We start from the raw sequence: 16586 nt of genomic DNA on the forward strand, positions 1-16586 counted from the left end.
ACACACGACACGCACGACACCACCACACAACCACACGACACACACACACACACGACACACACACACACACACACACACAACACACACACACACACACACACACACTATATATATATATATATATATATATATATATATATATATATATATACTGTATCGTTTGGCATGTACTGTGTAACGCCGGGTAACCTTGGAAATGCTATTCTTATGTGGCGCCGTGAGCAAATGACGACGCATGAACAAAACTTGTACCGAGAATGATGGGTCGACCAGCCTTCGAAAATCAAATGGGTTTACAGTTTAGACGATGTGTCGAAAGTTTGACAATTGTTCATTGTGCATTTTAGAGAAGGTGTGTTGGCAAAAATTTCGCTGTAACTTTAGACGAAAAAATAGGAACGCTAAGAGATTTCGTCAAAGTTACTAGGAAATCTTTAAATATTGTTTGCCTCTTAAAGCTCATTATTTTGCTGTCTGTTGAAAGGCGCGTAAAACCGGTCTATTCGTGACGGTGCTTGAGGCGTTGAACAGTGCTATTTATAATGTTTTAAAAAACGTAGTTTTAATTTTCGCGTCAGTATAGCTCTTCATGTAAACTCATGAGTGCGCTATATTGAAGGCCCGGGACGATTAAAATATACGAATTGTATATCTCATGTAACCTCATTATTACTCATGTAAGTTCCTGTACTAAAGTTTTTGGATGTGAAATACCTATTAGTGGAGAGAATTCGTTTGTAATACTAATACGCGAGGGACTCATAACAAATTTATTTGCGCAATGAATAATTATCATTGAATACTTTCTTTCACTACTATGCTTTTATTTACTAATTTTGACCGCAGGCGTTATTTGGAAGCAAAATGTCTTCGGATAGCAGTGCGTTCTTATTGGAATCTAATACATCGGAGGAAGAAGAGAACTAGCGTCCACGGAGCAAGGGACTTATCTGTGAGCTCGTCAATTTACATGCATTGAATATTTAATGCAGCACTATCTGATAGTGCGACTTCTGTACGTGCCTTAAAATTTTGTCACCAGTTCTATCCGTCAGAAAATTTCTGGCTGGACGCGAAGTACTACTGAGTCCTTGAATGCACGTGACATATTTACAAGAACGATATCAACCTGTCTGTGAAAATGTATTGCATGTGTGCAGGCAATTAATTTAAACACCTCCCGGTGGCGACAGACCCATTTTAAAGTAATACGTGTTTCGGCGTTTGTATTGGACTATCTATAGTCGTCGTCATATCATTAAATAACGCATAATAAAAACCATAAATATCTATTTACCTATTTAATGATGGTTAATAAAACGTAAATTTTACCGCCATGTGACTGTTTTTGATTATTTCCGATAGACATTTCTTGTTTTTGGATATCCCTACGTTCGCACCCCCACTATGGCTTTACGTGAGCTACATACCCGGACACCACCAGCCATTCACGCATGCTTGCGCAATTTGACATTTTTGTGGCGTGTTGCTAAGAATTGCGACAAGTTTGTGTACAACTTACAGTTCCCAAGCATGCATCTCACCGAACAGTCCGAAGTTATGCTATCCTAAGTGGAAATAGTGTATTTGGGGAAGGAAATGCGTATACACCAGGTCCTGCTGGTTGTGTAGATATTAGGTTGCTTGTAAAAAGGTGACACTGCAGTAAGTGTACGTATAACCCTAACAAAATGAGAGTCAGTCAGTGATAACTATGTGGAGAAAGGCGCTACTGGCGACATAATATACTTTGCTGATTATAGCGTTAGTTTGGGCAATTAAACAGGCAGGGTATGATAGAAGCTAAGCACAGACTTACCGGTATTAACTGCAGTCAGAGAAAATAACATCCTGACTGGTGATTTTGTAAACCAAGAAAAGCGTAAAAGTGTTATAGTTGTCTAATCCTCTTAGACTTGTTTACGTAGGACTGCAGTTAATGTGATCGCTCATTAGAAGCAGTATAATTAATAGATTACGAGTTGCTTTCATCAATTTGGAAAATCATGCGTATGAACATGGGTTATGAATGAATCTTAAAACACTGTCAATTAGATTGCCCCAACTAATTTACCAATTTGCTGTAGCTGCGAAATATTCGCAAAGGTAATAATAAATTGATTTAATTTGTTTCTATTCCGTATGGAAAATATTTTGTTATTGAAAGTGTTAAAATAGCAGGTTAAACGCAAAAGCCATACACCGTATAGATATGAAGCTAACACCAATCAATTACACTGTTATCGTGACAGATCGTGACGCCGATGAGCATAAAACAGTGAAACATTCACGGTTTCATCAAACTCGCCATAACTTTGCCAATGGAGTACGTGCTTGTCCGTTGTTGCCCCATGCAGCCCAAGAAGTGCTGCAGTTTTGCCCCTAAGGCCAAGATTAAGATCCAACTGGCTTTTTACGTTGGAGATCAGATTACGATCAGGGCTAGGGTTAGCTCCAAGACATGGCCATGTATTGAAAGATAGTGTCTAGTCAGTGAAAAGCTATATAGACATTTATACCCCGTTCTCATATTATTCCTGCTATGTGATGGAACGTGCTGAGTGCGTGCGGCCTAACTGGACTAGCTTAGCATAGAACTGGTCCCGGCTAATAGCTAGCTGTGTGACTATAGTTTCATATTTAACGGGCACTGTCCCATCCTAGTTTTTATGTAGCGAAAAAAATTCACAGTCTGTACAGGTATGCGAGTCTCACAACTGCCACAGGTTAGAGATAAAAAAAGATTGTTCTTTGACTAGAGAGTAGCTCTAACGCAATGATGTCTGCCAGTGTCTAAAACGATGAGTTTGCGACGATGTATACATAGTCAAGTGGTTTGATGCGCAGCATGATCCCGCGGTATGTTGGTCAAGTGTGCAGATGCTTCATGCGTGCATTAAACGGATGCCTACGATCAACTGCTTCGCTGCATGGCTATAGCATACGAATACGTTGACCTATTGCGAGTTTGTGCCTTCAGGCGCCACTTTGTTCGTTGCTGTCATTAGAATCAGCATTGAGGGCATGGGGCAAACGTCTCAGCGAAATCTTGTTCAATTGTCTTGAAATCTCGAAGAACCGCTCCGCCAGCGTACAGCAAGGGTGGGGGTGGGGGGCGACACCTCGGGACAGTGTAGATAACAGGGTTACGAGCGCAAACCGCGCAGTGCGCATGCAAGACGTTGCCAGAGGTGTTCGAGGATCTTCTGAGAGGTAAGAAAACGTGGCGCTTTCTTCTGTGAGTATTATCGTTGATATAATCGACAGTATTATCAACACAACTTACACGAACAACCGAATGCACGCACGCAGATACGCGTGCGCGCAATTGGCATGCACGCTCACCACATGAAATTACATGCAGGCACATGCACGCACACGCAGTATATGGACACAACCACATCCATACAGGCGCGCACATGCTATACACTCACACGAATACACACATATCCACAGACAAACACTATCTCTCACACACACCCGCGCCCGCACGCACGCACGCACGCACGCACGCACGCACGCACGCACACACACACACACACACACACACACACACACACACACATGCAACGCGCATGCACACCACACGCCACACGCACACGCACACGCACACCCACACACAACACACACAAACACAACACGATGATAGTTAAATTAGACGATATATTTATGATGGAAGGCAAACATCTACACGCACGTATTAGACACATTTATGTTACAGACTCTAGTGAAACCTGAGAGCTCAACAGACCAATATAACTTGCTCTCTATATAATCTGCTTAGTGCCGACTATGAAGCATATCGGCTTACAATTGAGCAACACATACTAGAGATAAACGGCTTCATCGACAACCGATATATATAGTCACACATCAGTCAGATGTAATGCAGGGGAGTGGTAGTGAAGCTATAATATTTAAAGGAGATATAATTTTAGCTAGAGCATTGTGATAAGGTTAGAAATACATAGAATACGAATTCACTACAATACATCACTCCACGGGCACTTGGGGCGCTAAAATAGTAACACTTATTGGAGCACAAAACAATAAACATTAATTATATTAGTGTGGCAAATATGAAAGCTATGATATCAAAGCACGGATAAATACAGGCTATATCAGCTATAGCGTTTGACAGATAAATATAGCATAGTACTGTAAATGTACAGAATCGATCGATCAGACCCACTCCATAAGGGCTATATCATACATCGATGCTCACCGCGAGTTCACAGCGAGCGTAAGACGAAACAAGATACGGTTTTCAACAGGCCCCTCGCATTAGTCAGAGAGATTTTATTCAAGGTATACAAGAGACACTCACAGTCTTTTGCTCTATCACACCGCGAACAGTTTCACTTATCCCAGAGCTTACAGCTATATAGGTGGTCTAATCCTGCTAGACTATCACCAATGAGGTCTGCCATAGTGTGCGGGCCGATGCGGAGGGCGCGGCCCCGGGGCCCTGCCCGCACTTAAGGCGGGCTCGGGCAACCCCCGCCCCGAAAAACAATTCACGCGCGCGGCCCCACACCCTTCCGGTACAACACCACGCCGACCCACACAGCGCGCGCGCACAAGAACGGAATGGGTAGTTGAGCAGTAAGAACGTCATTTCAGGTGGCGAAATAAAACCGTGTTTGCAGAAAAGCCGAAATGCCAATATGAATGAAAAAATCTACTGACTGCACATTTCGTTGCAAGATACGCTGTACACGAGCGTTCACTATCGAAATTTACAGCATGCAATTGTTTTCGTATTTCAGATTTGCGCTCATACTAGCATCGACGCAAGATGAAGTACATTTTCATCACATTCAAAGGGTAACAGAAGGAATTATTGTTATAATACCACAAATTCGGGAGTGTCGCAAGAAACGCGGACTGATACAATTTTTAGCTTGAAAAAATTCCTCTAATCCTGGATTAAACATAATGGTTGCGTACATCATCTCTTACGAGCTGCAGTTTAAGCATTTTATGAGCGCGGCACATTACAACTACATTGTCTGATAAAGCTATCATATATATCATGTATATAATTATATATAGAAGTAAAGTCACACACGAACACCCGTGTAGATCAAAACAAAGTCAAGGTATAGAGAGGTGTTTCTAAAGTTTAATTGACGAGCTCTCGAGATACACTCTCTTCATCAGGTCATCAAGACATTGGAATAAGAATTAAATAATCAAAAACAAATACACACAGGCGGTTATACGAAATCTAAAAATAAATGATTCACACAATTCGCGCGTTGCGAATGAATACGGCACGACAAAAGAACCGCAACTATATATTTATATATACACGCAACTAAAAACACACACACACACACAAACACACACACACAAAACAGCACAAGGACACATCTGGCGACACACACCTAGCACACACACACACAACACACACACACCCCACAACACAGCACACACACAAACACACACACACACACACACACACACACAACACACACCACACACACACACACAACACCCACACAAACACACACGAAGCATGACTAAAAATCACCGTAACTTAAAGTTTACGTTCAATGCCCTGCGATTCAAACACCAACCCCTCAGAATAATTTTCTGCTTCAGTCATATGTCAATAATTCTGAATTATATGATCAGTAATTGTCGCTAAATCATTATTGAGTATATATTGAGTGCATGTGTCATAATAATTAATGAGTCAGTAATTGAGTGAACATTATTTGTTTTGATTATTTGATTCTATTCCAATGTCTGCTGACCTGATGAAGAGATGTAATCTCGAAAGCTCGTCAATTAAACTTTAAACACCCTTATTCTATACCTTGACTTTGTTTTTATAATTATATATATATATATTACTGATATTCCTGGAATTTACAGGGTATACGTATATAGCATAAAAAGCAAAATTGCGCTTTCAGTATTATGTATTAAGCATTCCTAACTGAAACTTTCCATTTCGTTATTTTAGAGGCGAATGTGGATATTATAAAGAGGTGAGTTGATTGGCTTGTATATCATCTCTTATTCTCGGAGCGACGGCCACACATGCATGTGCTCATCTGTGCGCATGCGCGCGCACGTGTACGTGAACACTGCGTGGCATGTAATATGCGGATGCTTGTATGCATGCAGCATGTTTATATTTAGTTATTGTCGTATCTACTGAAATTATAAGATTTGGGTTTATACACGAAATTAGCGTACTGTAGCAATACGAAATAGAAGTATAACTGGTGTTTTACAGTATGCCGATACATACGCCAAGATGCACGATCATCACCTTTTAAAAGGACACCTCATTATCGTAAGTACATATTTACGGACGCGTCTGTATACGCCGCACGAATATGTATATTGATTATATATCATATTAGATCGAACAATTCGTACCGTTGCTAAAACCTGCAACAGATTTGACACTATTTCACGAGAAGAGAAAAGATACAATTATAATTATTCATTGTTATAATCAGAGCTAGGCTTATCGCTCTAATACTTTCTTACTTCAGTGATTTGATTAAATTTTGGTTTGCGTTCTCACGTATATTTTATTATGCGTGCACGTGTGCTACGTGCATGCATGCATGCGTGTAAGAGACTAAACGAAGAGAACGTTCGCATAAAATTACATAATAACAGCTTGTTTTTATTCAACAACTTTTTTTAGGAAAGAGGATAATTTAAACGATGAACAGTAACTTTACTTTAGAAGAACATGATTAGCAAAACTGATTTCATTTGCATGCTGTGAATCAAAATATGGCGGAATTTATTTAATTAACATGTGAAAACGTGTAAACTATGTCAGCAGCACATTAGCGTAATAAGTAAAAATTGTGCTAACCTGGATACGATTTTAAACGAGGGTTACCTGCGAGCGCGCGTGTGTGCGTGCATATCTTTGTGACACGATTATCGCTTCTTTTCATAATAAGAATGCAAAGGAAACAGACGAGGACGTTTTTGAAGTTGACCTGGTAAATCTGGAAATGCTGCATTCTAAAAAGGTATTTACGCATATTTTCCCCTTTACTAATACCGTATAAGAAAAACTACTAAACAAATGAGAATAAACTAATGCTGTACTAGAACTTTAGTACAATTCTACTAAAGTGCTATAGATTACAATAAGACGCGTAGGCCTTCTCGCTTATCCCCATATAACAAGATTGACTATCAGAAATGAATCAAGTGGTTCAATGCAGGGGCGTAGCCAGTATGTATAGCACTGTAGGCCCGGGCCTACACTTTTTTTGGCCAAGTTATCTTTTTTTTTAAAACACCCATAATTCAAATCCATAAGCTTGCTGGACGAGTTTAAGAGTCTATAGGCAGGAAAAACTATTGAAATGAACGTAGCAAGAATATGGCTAAATTAGGTGACCTATTCTTCTGTCATCTAGGCTGTCATTTCTATCGCGTGCCGTTTCATTCAACACTCTACCCGCCGAAAAAGACTAGGATCCGATCTTGTCAGTTTTTTAACATTTTAACTCGTTCGTAACGCTATTTTAACTCGTTTCTGTTTTTTGGGTTTAAAAGTGATATTGAATTAGGTGTCTCAAGTTAGCAAGAGGTCAGGGAGCCAGAATGAACACTCGGGAAGGGCCGTTTCCGGCCATCTGGGGGGTTTGTAAAACCAAAAATTTTATTGTACGCTCCGCGCCAACCGATGGTGGCGCTCCGCTCAGATAGTCGTGCCTACAACTTTGAAAATCCTGGCTACGCCCCTGCAATGTTATTCTATCTACAAATCAGTCGGTTTGGTTTTTTGCATACGACATTAACATAGACTTAGGTGTTCGTCCTGACACGCGGAAATATTAAACCATGTCATCTGACTTTAAAAATTAATACAATTTTCGTATAGGCACGCTTGCTCACTCGAAAATATCCTGACAGCGATCGGGATTAAAATATCTAGTGAATCACGCATGATTACTTTTAAGACGGGGGGATTTTCTGAACGCGGGATTGGACTATTTTAATTATCTGGGAAGCGGAAAATACCTGATAAATTGTTCGTGATTAGTGAATAAAAGTTAGAATTGCGAACTAATTAAGAACTAGAAAATTGCATCCTCTTAACTTGTGACACTGGGAATCCCCCCCCCCCCCCCACACACACACACACGTTCTCGCTATTTTAAGCGACAACATATTTTGGGCACTCATTTACAGAACGGCGACGGATTCATAGATTGTGACGAAAAACTTGAAAAAATTGCGAGAGGAATCAAAGCGCACATGTGAATGTAAGCAGCTGCAGGTACGTACATACAATGAAATTTAGGTATATATACTAGGAGTTTATTAATGCTCCTAGACCAGTCAATACCAGCAAGCAAGGACAGAGATTCTAGGCATGCATAGTGTTGATTCATTCTTAATGAAGGGACGTTTAACTTTTTTTTTTGTCATTTGATAGTTATATTGGGCGAATTTGTGAATCGATTTAATGGTCGTTGGATGTACAAATTCTTGGTTACACACCACCAAGACCACTGATCTCTGTATACTACCTAGTTAGGATATAGTAGTCTAAAGTTAGCGTATAGCAATCAGTAGCCAAGACAGGCTGATTATTGCACTTTATAAAAATTATTCTAGCATACATTGTATTACCAAATAATTTACAATTTGGGCATAAGGAAACGGATTTTTTACATAATGAAATTGACAATAGTAGGGCTCATGGGGTCTATGTCCCTCAGGGTACTGCAGGAACGTACCCTGGGTACGGTCCGTATACCGGAACGTACCCTGGGCATTATTTGATATGGTTAAGGTTAGGATTAGGGTTAGGGTTAGGGTTAGGGAGTAGGCGTAGGCGACTCCCTAGACTCGTTAGTGGAGTAGGCGAGGTACGGTCCGGCATATTAGACAGTACCAGTGTATGTTCCGGTATACCGGACCGTACCCAGGGTACGTTCCGGCAGTACCCCGGGGGGCATAGACCCTCTCAGCAATAGTAGGTGATAAAGGACGCTGTTTAATTTTGGAATAGGTTCAGTTGCAATTATTCTCACATAGCATAGCTACATGTTGAACTATATGTATCCACGGACAACGTGCGACAACATTCGTAAGTTGGATTAAATTATTTACTTCAGACAATCGATTGGCGACTAGTGCGCCATCGGTCTGCAGCGGGATTCACCAACCACATTGCGCTGACGTAGACTGCAGAAACGAACGGCCTAAAATGGAGCTGTTGACACTCTCGATCGGCTTCACAAACTCGCTGTGCAATAAATTACCTCCTTTATATATACGTTACGTTCGCGCCCTATGATATTGTCAACATTATTCAATTATGACATGGGCTTAAATGTGATTATATATTGCGATTTTGTGAGTAAGCTGAGCTTATCAATAAGTAACTTGATGCAAACGTCAACCACTGATGACGAGGCAGGAGGAAAGCGGAAAGCTGTCCTGCTTTTGAAATACACGGTTGCCATTTGTTGGGCTGCGACGCCTGACGTTGAACTTGGTCATTTTTATTTTAGTTGATTTGCATACTACTTTTGGTATGTGTATTCTAATTTAATTAAAAAATATTCGATAGAATATTTTCATTACATTGTAGTATTGTACTACGGTGAAATATTATATATATATATATATATATATATATATATATATATATATCTTCGTAAGTTGTAATCGGCTGATATTATACAACTTCAAAATAAACTAATTTTTTACCAGTGTCTGATTTCTCTCTGTTTAAGTGTTAGTAAATGTAGCTATTACCATCAGATTGACTAAATTTACGTCATATCAAAGATGATTGTTCATAATCGAAAGTGAGAGAAATATAAAACAAGTTCATTGAGTTTATTTACAATCTAAACAACATTAATTCATTTATTTAAAGCCTTAACTATGACAGTGGAAACACTATCCATCGTAGCTAACATGTGTGGGCCCACACAAAACCATCGTCACCGCTGAGTACTGTCCTCCACGTTATCACTTTTCATCTATTCGTGATGCCTACACTTCGCTTTGGACATAAAACAGGTCCTTTTCTGCAGTCCAAACTATCTGTGGCTGCGACACAACTAGTGATTCGGAGCCATGACTCTATTTCCCAGAGTCAGCGAAGTTTCTGTAGGACTCTTCTCTGTAGTTTACAAATGATATTTCCATTCCAACGCGAACAAGAAAGGCGATGATGTTTCCAACTGCAATTAAACACAACCTTAATTAAGACACGCAGAAACTCAACGAAAAGAAACAATGTTACCATATATTATTAGGAGAGGATAATAGAGATCTATAATAATCTCTATTACCCAGTCCTGATATTATGATATATACATTACGTACAGTGGCGGGTCCACGAGGAAGACTCGATGCGTTCGAACGAACATCTCATTATAAATTTATTCCTATAAGTAATTACTGCCGTTTTCGCTGAAACGATCCGCTGGCTACATGATCGTATCGCTATGAGTGCTGACGCGAAAGCTATTCCAACGATGTCGCCCCCTGCATATAACGTCAATAACCGCTATTGTAGGGTTGTGCGGTACGCTCATAAAATTTGATTAAATGCAGCAATGGGAATTATTCACGCATCCGCAGTTTTGTTATGTTTTTTTACGTTGCCGCTGTCATTTTTGATATCAGTGTAAGCTTGTTGATATTTTTTGAAGGTAATAAATACAACCCAAACAGATATGTCGTAAGCAGTTACCTGTAAGCAGTTGGTTTTGTTGAAAATGTGCTTTTTTACGCCAATGTTGTTATTACAATTATATTATTCTTGTGCGACAAGCACGCACGCACGCACGCACACACGCACGCACGCACGCACACACACACACACACCGGGCACGCCGCACAGCACAACACACGCACGACGCACACACACCGACACACACAAACACCCACAACACACACACACACACACACACAGTATATATATTATATATATATGATATATAATTATATATATATATATATTATATATATAGACGAGAGAGAGAGAGAGAGAGAGAGAGAGAGAGAGAGAGTAGATTAGAGAAGAAGAGAGAGAGAGAGAGAGAGAAAGAAATAGAGAGATAATTGTTACCTATAGAAAATAGTCCAGTCTTGGTCACTGCGGTTGGCTCTCCAGCTTGTGAGGTATATACGAATCCAAGCAGAGCTAGGTAAAATGCTAAAACGTGGGTAAACTGAAATAAAACGGTAACTAGTTTGGAAATCATCGCACATGTTTTCATCGTGTTTGCAGAGACGTGATAAATGTACTTTACTGTACACCTAACGCAACGATAACTAAATATTTAACCTGTTCTGCTTGCATCTATGACAAATACGACATACGCATATATACGCTCTCTTATTACACTATTTGTCATAGGAAGATTCTTCCTATGACAAATATTGGCGAGTCAATTTCGTTCCGCTTTACAGCTGAAATTCACTGCTTGCGTTCATAATAGTGCTCCTATAAACTCCTATGATGCGCACAACACATACAACAATATTTGTCATAGGAAGAATCTTCCTATGACAAATAGTGTCATAGGAGCGTGGGTATGTCGTACGTATTTGTCATAGATGCTAGCAGAACAGACTGAAATATTGCTGGACTGTTGTATATAACAACAAACATGGAAAAATATTATCACAACGTACATCAGCAGAAATAACACCGTATTGTCTTTTAAATGTTTCCGTAGACAGTATACCTACTTTAATGACATAGCTTTGATTATCACTATATTATATTAACAGATGAAATACTAGTAATCGCCTCGATCATAACATCATCGACGTGTAACATCATACGTACTATTAGGACTATGATTCACAAGTCATAGGATGAACAAAGAAGGATCAAATTTGACATTGCATGATTAATTCTATTGATCGAAACGAGATTACGAGATAATTTGATTACTATTCATGAATGCTATAATTTAGCACATTTTATCACGAGTTTTGCTATAGGCCCCTACTGTACTATTAAAATGCATTGAAGCTGATAGGGTCTATGTCTCCCAGGGTACTATCAGGGGGTACCCTGGGTACGGTTCGACATATCGTATAGTACCCCGAGGTACTATAGTATACAGTATACGATATGTCGCTGCGTACCCTGCATTGGCCCACCCGGACCCACCGTACCCTGACTTTCACTTTCAGCCAACTGATCATGAAAATTATGCAGAACCATATATAGGGCCTACATGTGGTTTTGCAGAAAAATGATTATTTTTAGTGGATGACAACAATTTACGCTTCTTCCCTATACTGGTGGGTGAGGTAGGCCCTATTACCGCCGCAAGGTATTGCCGCCGTCACGTGCATATTGATTTTTTTTAATTGATGTCAATATCAAACCTTTTTTATTTATGCTAATGATAGTATTACAATGATAACATTAAACTACGAGATTATTATAGCTCTTATTATTTTTTCTAAATTATTCATATTAATTTATGATTTATCAATTAATCTCAATATTTTTGCTGTTTCACAGACTGTGTGTGTGAAAGTCAGGGTACGGTGGGACAAATTACAATGCAGAGTAGGCTTACGCAGCGACATATATCGTATAGTTACCCCCGAGGTACTTTCCGATATATCGAACCGTACTCAGTGTACCCTCCGATAATAGTACCCTGGGGGACATAGACCCTATCACTATCAGCTTTATTGGAGGTCAGTATAGAGCAGTGAATGAGTGATTTTACGCACAGATTAGAGACATGCACTAATTAGCCACTTGTGATAGAACTAAGTAATACTAATAATTCACACCTTGATAATTCTTACTAATAATTCTTACTAGTAGGCAATACTTACTAATACAAGGGCGGTAAATGTCTGGGTAGAAGACTGCGGCTTTTCCGTGACAGTATACTGGACAAGGTCAATGATAACGCCGATGAAGAGGAGGAATCCTAGCAGCACCGAAGATACTATGTAGAGCTCCTTTTTAGTTACCCGTTTGATATCGATCAAGGTGATAGCCATGCAATCGTATCTCGTTAACGGCCCATGGCCGTGGTTTAACAGCGGGCATCATCGACGCATCAACCCAAAACACGTACACTATCCTTAGTTCATTCAAATTCTTTAAAATCACATTATTATATATATATAATTATATATCACAAAGCACAATTTTAGAATCTTGCGCTTGAGTCGTGGTTGTCAATGACAATGATTCCATTACGTCAAACAATGGCTATGATTTAACATTGTTTGTATTTGTAGCAGAAAGATAATAATGAACCAAGGATATATATACACAACAACATGACATGTTGTGTATATACTATATCCTTGAATGAATGGTCGTATACTTTATTTACACCGAGAGGCATAAATCACTGAATTTGATTTTTTAAGACACTCCTGTTTGTGCGATGTTTACTCTACCTGTATAAAATAGCCATTTGCTCCCGCCACATGGGGCAGGGGTATATTGAGCTATAATGATACATGATTATCTGACGCGTGGCACATCTATCTAGTATCTATATATTTATTTATTTATCTATGTATCTATACCTATCTATCTATCTATCTATCTATCTATCTATCTATCTATCTATCTATCTATCTATCTATCTATCTATCTATCTATCTATCTATCTATCTATCTATCTATCTATCTATCTATCTATCTATCTATCTATCTATCTATCTATCTATCTATCTATGTATGTATCTATCTATCTATCTATCTATCTATGTATCTATCTATCTATCTATCTATTTATTTTATTATCTATTTATCTATATATATATATATATATAATATTTATTTATTTATTTATTTATTTATCTATTTATCTATATCTATCTATCTATCTATATTTTTTTTCTCTCTCGCTCTCTCTCTCTCTCTCTCTCTCTCTCTCTCTCTCTCTCTCTCTCTGTGTATACACCCTTTTGCTAGCGTCTATTTGAATGCAGGTAATAAAGAAGCATAACGACTCTGATGAACGTATCAAGTTATCTCTTTAATTGAACGACTATAACTATGCATCCGCCCATAACGGGGCGAATGCGTACAGTCGAGGTACGCGAGTAACATCACCTAACTTACGAGGTTAAGGATGTTTGTTAGCTGGCTCGAACCAATAGCGTCTAGTCTAGAGTCTAGGTGTCTCTAACTCTCGCTCTGCCCTCCCTCTCTGGTCGAACACGCGGTTATATACTAACATAGGTAGACACGCCTACCTACTGTTTATGGTCAGTCCGTACTACATTACTGTCTATAATTGGTTAATTCTACCCTGTCTATTCCCGCGTTACAACTTTACACAGCTGGCCATGTATGCCAACCCAGAACAATAGGTTATTCCTATATATTTATTTATCTGTCTTTCGACGGTGTTACATCCATCCATCTATCTATCTATATGAAAATGTCTGTTTGTCTGTTTGTCTGTATGCCTATCTGTCTGTCTGTCACAGTCAGGTTATCTGTCAATTTTTTTGGCATCTACTTCTCATTACCGACACTAGCGCCGACTATCGGCAAGGGAAAGTGCATTCGGCACTGCGTGGCATCGCGGTTGAGAACTGTCTGGTTGTCTGGCCTTGGTCTGGCCGTATGTCTGTCCGTCTGCCCGCCCGTCCGTCCGTCTGTCAGCCTGTGCGTGTGTCCGTCAGTCTGTCCGTCTGTCAGCCTGTGCGTGTGTCCGTCAGTCTGTCCGTCTGTCAGCCTGTGCGTGTGTCCGTCAGTCTGTCCGTCTGTCAGCCTGTGCGTGTGTCCGTCAGTCTGTCCGTCTGTCAGCCTGTGCGTGTGTCCGTCTACCCGTCTGTCCGTCTGTCAGCCTGTGCGTGTGTCCGTCTACCCGTCTGTCCGTCATAATGCTAGCTGGCGGGGCACCCATTGCACATAGGATTAAATTAGGATGCAATTAGTTTAATGATCTTAACTTACGCATCATTTGGCTGTCTCCGATTCCTCGATCTTAGGTTGTTAAAATTATGAGTCTGTGACTGTATTAAACCTGGTTCAAGATTGATCCTAATCTCAGCTCGCAGAACATAAGTTATACGTATATGCGTCCTACGTATGACAATGTATTACGAGTTAATGCAGGTGTGTGTGCGCGCGTGCGTGCGTGCGTAGTACTTATGTACATGTATGTATTCAGTATGTACGAAATGACTAATTATTTCACATTTTGGTAGCCTTTGCATGAAATCTGTATCGCTAATAAACAAATGTGAATAGTGATTTCATGAAGAAAATAACAATAAACATAGAAAGTCAAATAACGCTGAGTTGTACTTATAACATACATTCATGACACAAAAATTAAACCAATTCGTGTATTTTCGTAGTGATATCGGCAACATACCAATAAATTCACAATCTATAGTGCTAAATTACGGCTTTACCGACATATAGTTTAACACATTTGCAGTGGAATGTATACATCTATTACATCTAAATATAAAATACTCTTGAAAGTGTAAAATAGATAAATACGTGCTTATAAAAATATAACAAGCATACCGGTACCATTACTATACAGATGGTTTGTCATCATTACTCGGCAATTATACTCGGGATATTAACCAACAAAATTCCGTATCCATCCTATTATACACGCATATAGTTAATTCGCGAACCCAATGCGAACAAAGCTGGGCATTTTACGTGGTACAGGTCGAACACCCGTTATAAAAGGTCCCAAACCCCATGTACCATCCATGAACCTAATGGGGCGCTGTATAACTGGCTTTGGATGAGCCGACAGCCAATTTTACTCTGTGTACGAACAGACATGTGTTGGACACACCAGTTCACTACTGAATAACTGTTCAGCGAGAAAAAAAAATAGAAAGCAGCTTAGAATATCGTAGTCTTCATTCCAAACAATTGAACACGTTGCTATCGCCGTTATAAGGTGAAGTGTCGGCATCCAAGTAAGTATCCTTGATTCCTTGTGGTACTTTTGTTCCAATAAAGTCACGATCATGTGCCCCACACAAAGATAATAACCAAATAAACCACACATTATAACAGGCAGATAACTGATATTACGTGTAGATGTCTCAATCTTAAATGGCAGTTGTCGGCAAGTTGGCATGTGTCAAGGATCTCTGTGCCCTAATGGGTATGACTAATCATTTACCATAATTATAGATAATGAGCGTATCCAGAAACTACGCTTTCCGTATGGTGACACAGAAGATAGTATAGTACAGTCTATGTATGAAGCCATTTACATTTGGCTGCATAGGGAGCACATGTATAAACTGTTTATTTCAATTTTTCGCAAACAATTCTTAACGTTTGCAAATTTATGCTTTAAGAAAATACTGCAAACAATCATAATAGCTTTAAAGGGATCCTTTACTCTAGGTTCTAGGATTATTTTCAGTTAATTTAGGTTAAAATTACGCTATATAAAAAGTGTCATGGTTCAATCACCATTAGAATATTTTTTTATGTTTTAAAACTAACAGCTACAGTTTGATTACGACGGTGGCGCCACTCAAAGCACACGATCTGAAAATTGCGCAAAACGACTTTTCAGCCAAGGGCGAGGTTGTTTCTTATTTATTAATTTAAAAGTAAAAGGATT

The 16586-nt window shown here is 39.3% G+C and overlaps 2 protein-coding genes across 4 annotated transcripts in view; both read left to right on the top strand.

Annotated features, from left to right (window-relative positions):
* Nucleotides 1-1331, top strand: part of LOC106817751 — a 12438-nt gene extending 11107 nt beyond the window's left edge. For all 3 annotated transcript variants that reach the window (XM_014822449.1, XM_014822467.1, XM_014822459.1), the window contains exon 6: nucleotides 847-1331. In XM_014822449.1, the coding sequence (XP_014677935.1) occupies nucleotides 847-927 (81 nt within the window). In that variant the 3' untranslated portion in view covers nucleotides 928-1331. The remainder of the gene's footprint in view (nucleotides 1-846) is intronic.
* A 1786-nt stretch (nucleotides 1332-3117) lies between these two features.
* Nucleotides 3118-9638, top strand: LOC106817794 (selenoprotein W-like). The gene is made up of 7 exons (XM_014822494.1): nucleotides 3118-3213; nucleotides 4770-4827; nucleotides 5975-5999; nucleotides 6251-6310; nucleotides 6942-7013; nucleotides 8188-8275; nucleotides 9120-9638. The coding sequence occupies exons 2-6, from the start codon at nucleotides 4799-4801 to the stop codon at nucleotides 8257-8259; spliced, it is 258 nt and encodes an 85-aa protein (XP_014677980.1). The 5' UTR covers nucleotides 3118-3213; nucleotides 4770-4798; the 3' UTR covers nucleotides 8260-8275; nucleotides 9120-9638.
* Nucleotides 9639-16586: the final 6948 nt, after the last annotated feature.

The sequence above is a fragment of the Priapulus caudatus genome, unplaced genomic scaffold, assembly GCF_000485595.1.
Source record: "Priapulus caudatus unplaced genomic scaffold, Priapulus_caudatus-5.0.1 Scaffold35, whole genome shotgun sequence".
NCBI classification, from domain to species: Eukaryota; Metazoa; Priapulida; class Priapulimorpha; order Priapulimorphida; family Priapulidae; genus Priapulus; species Priapulus caudatus.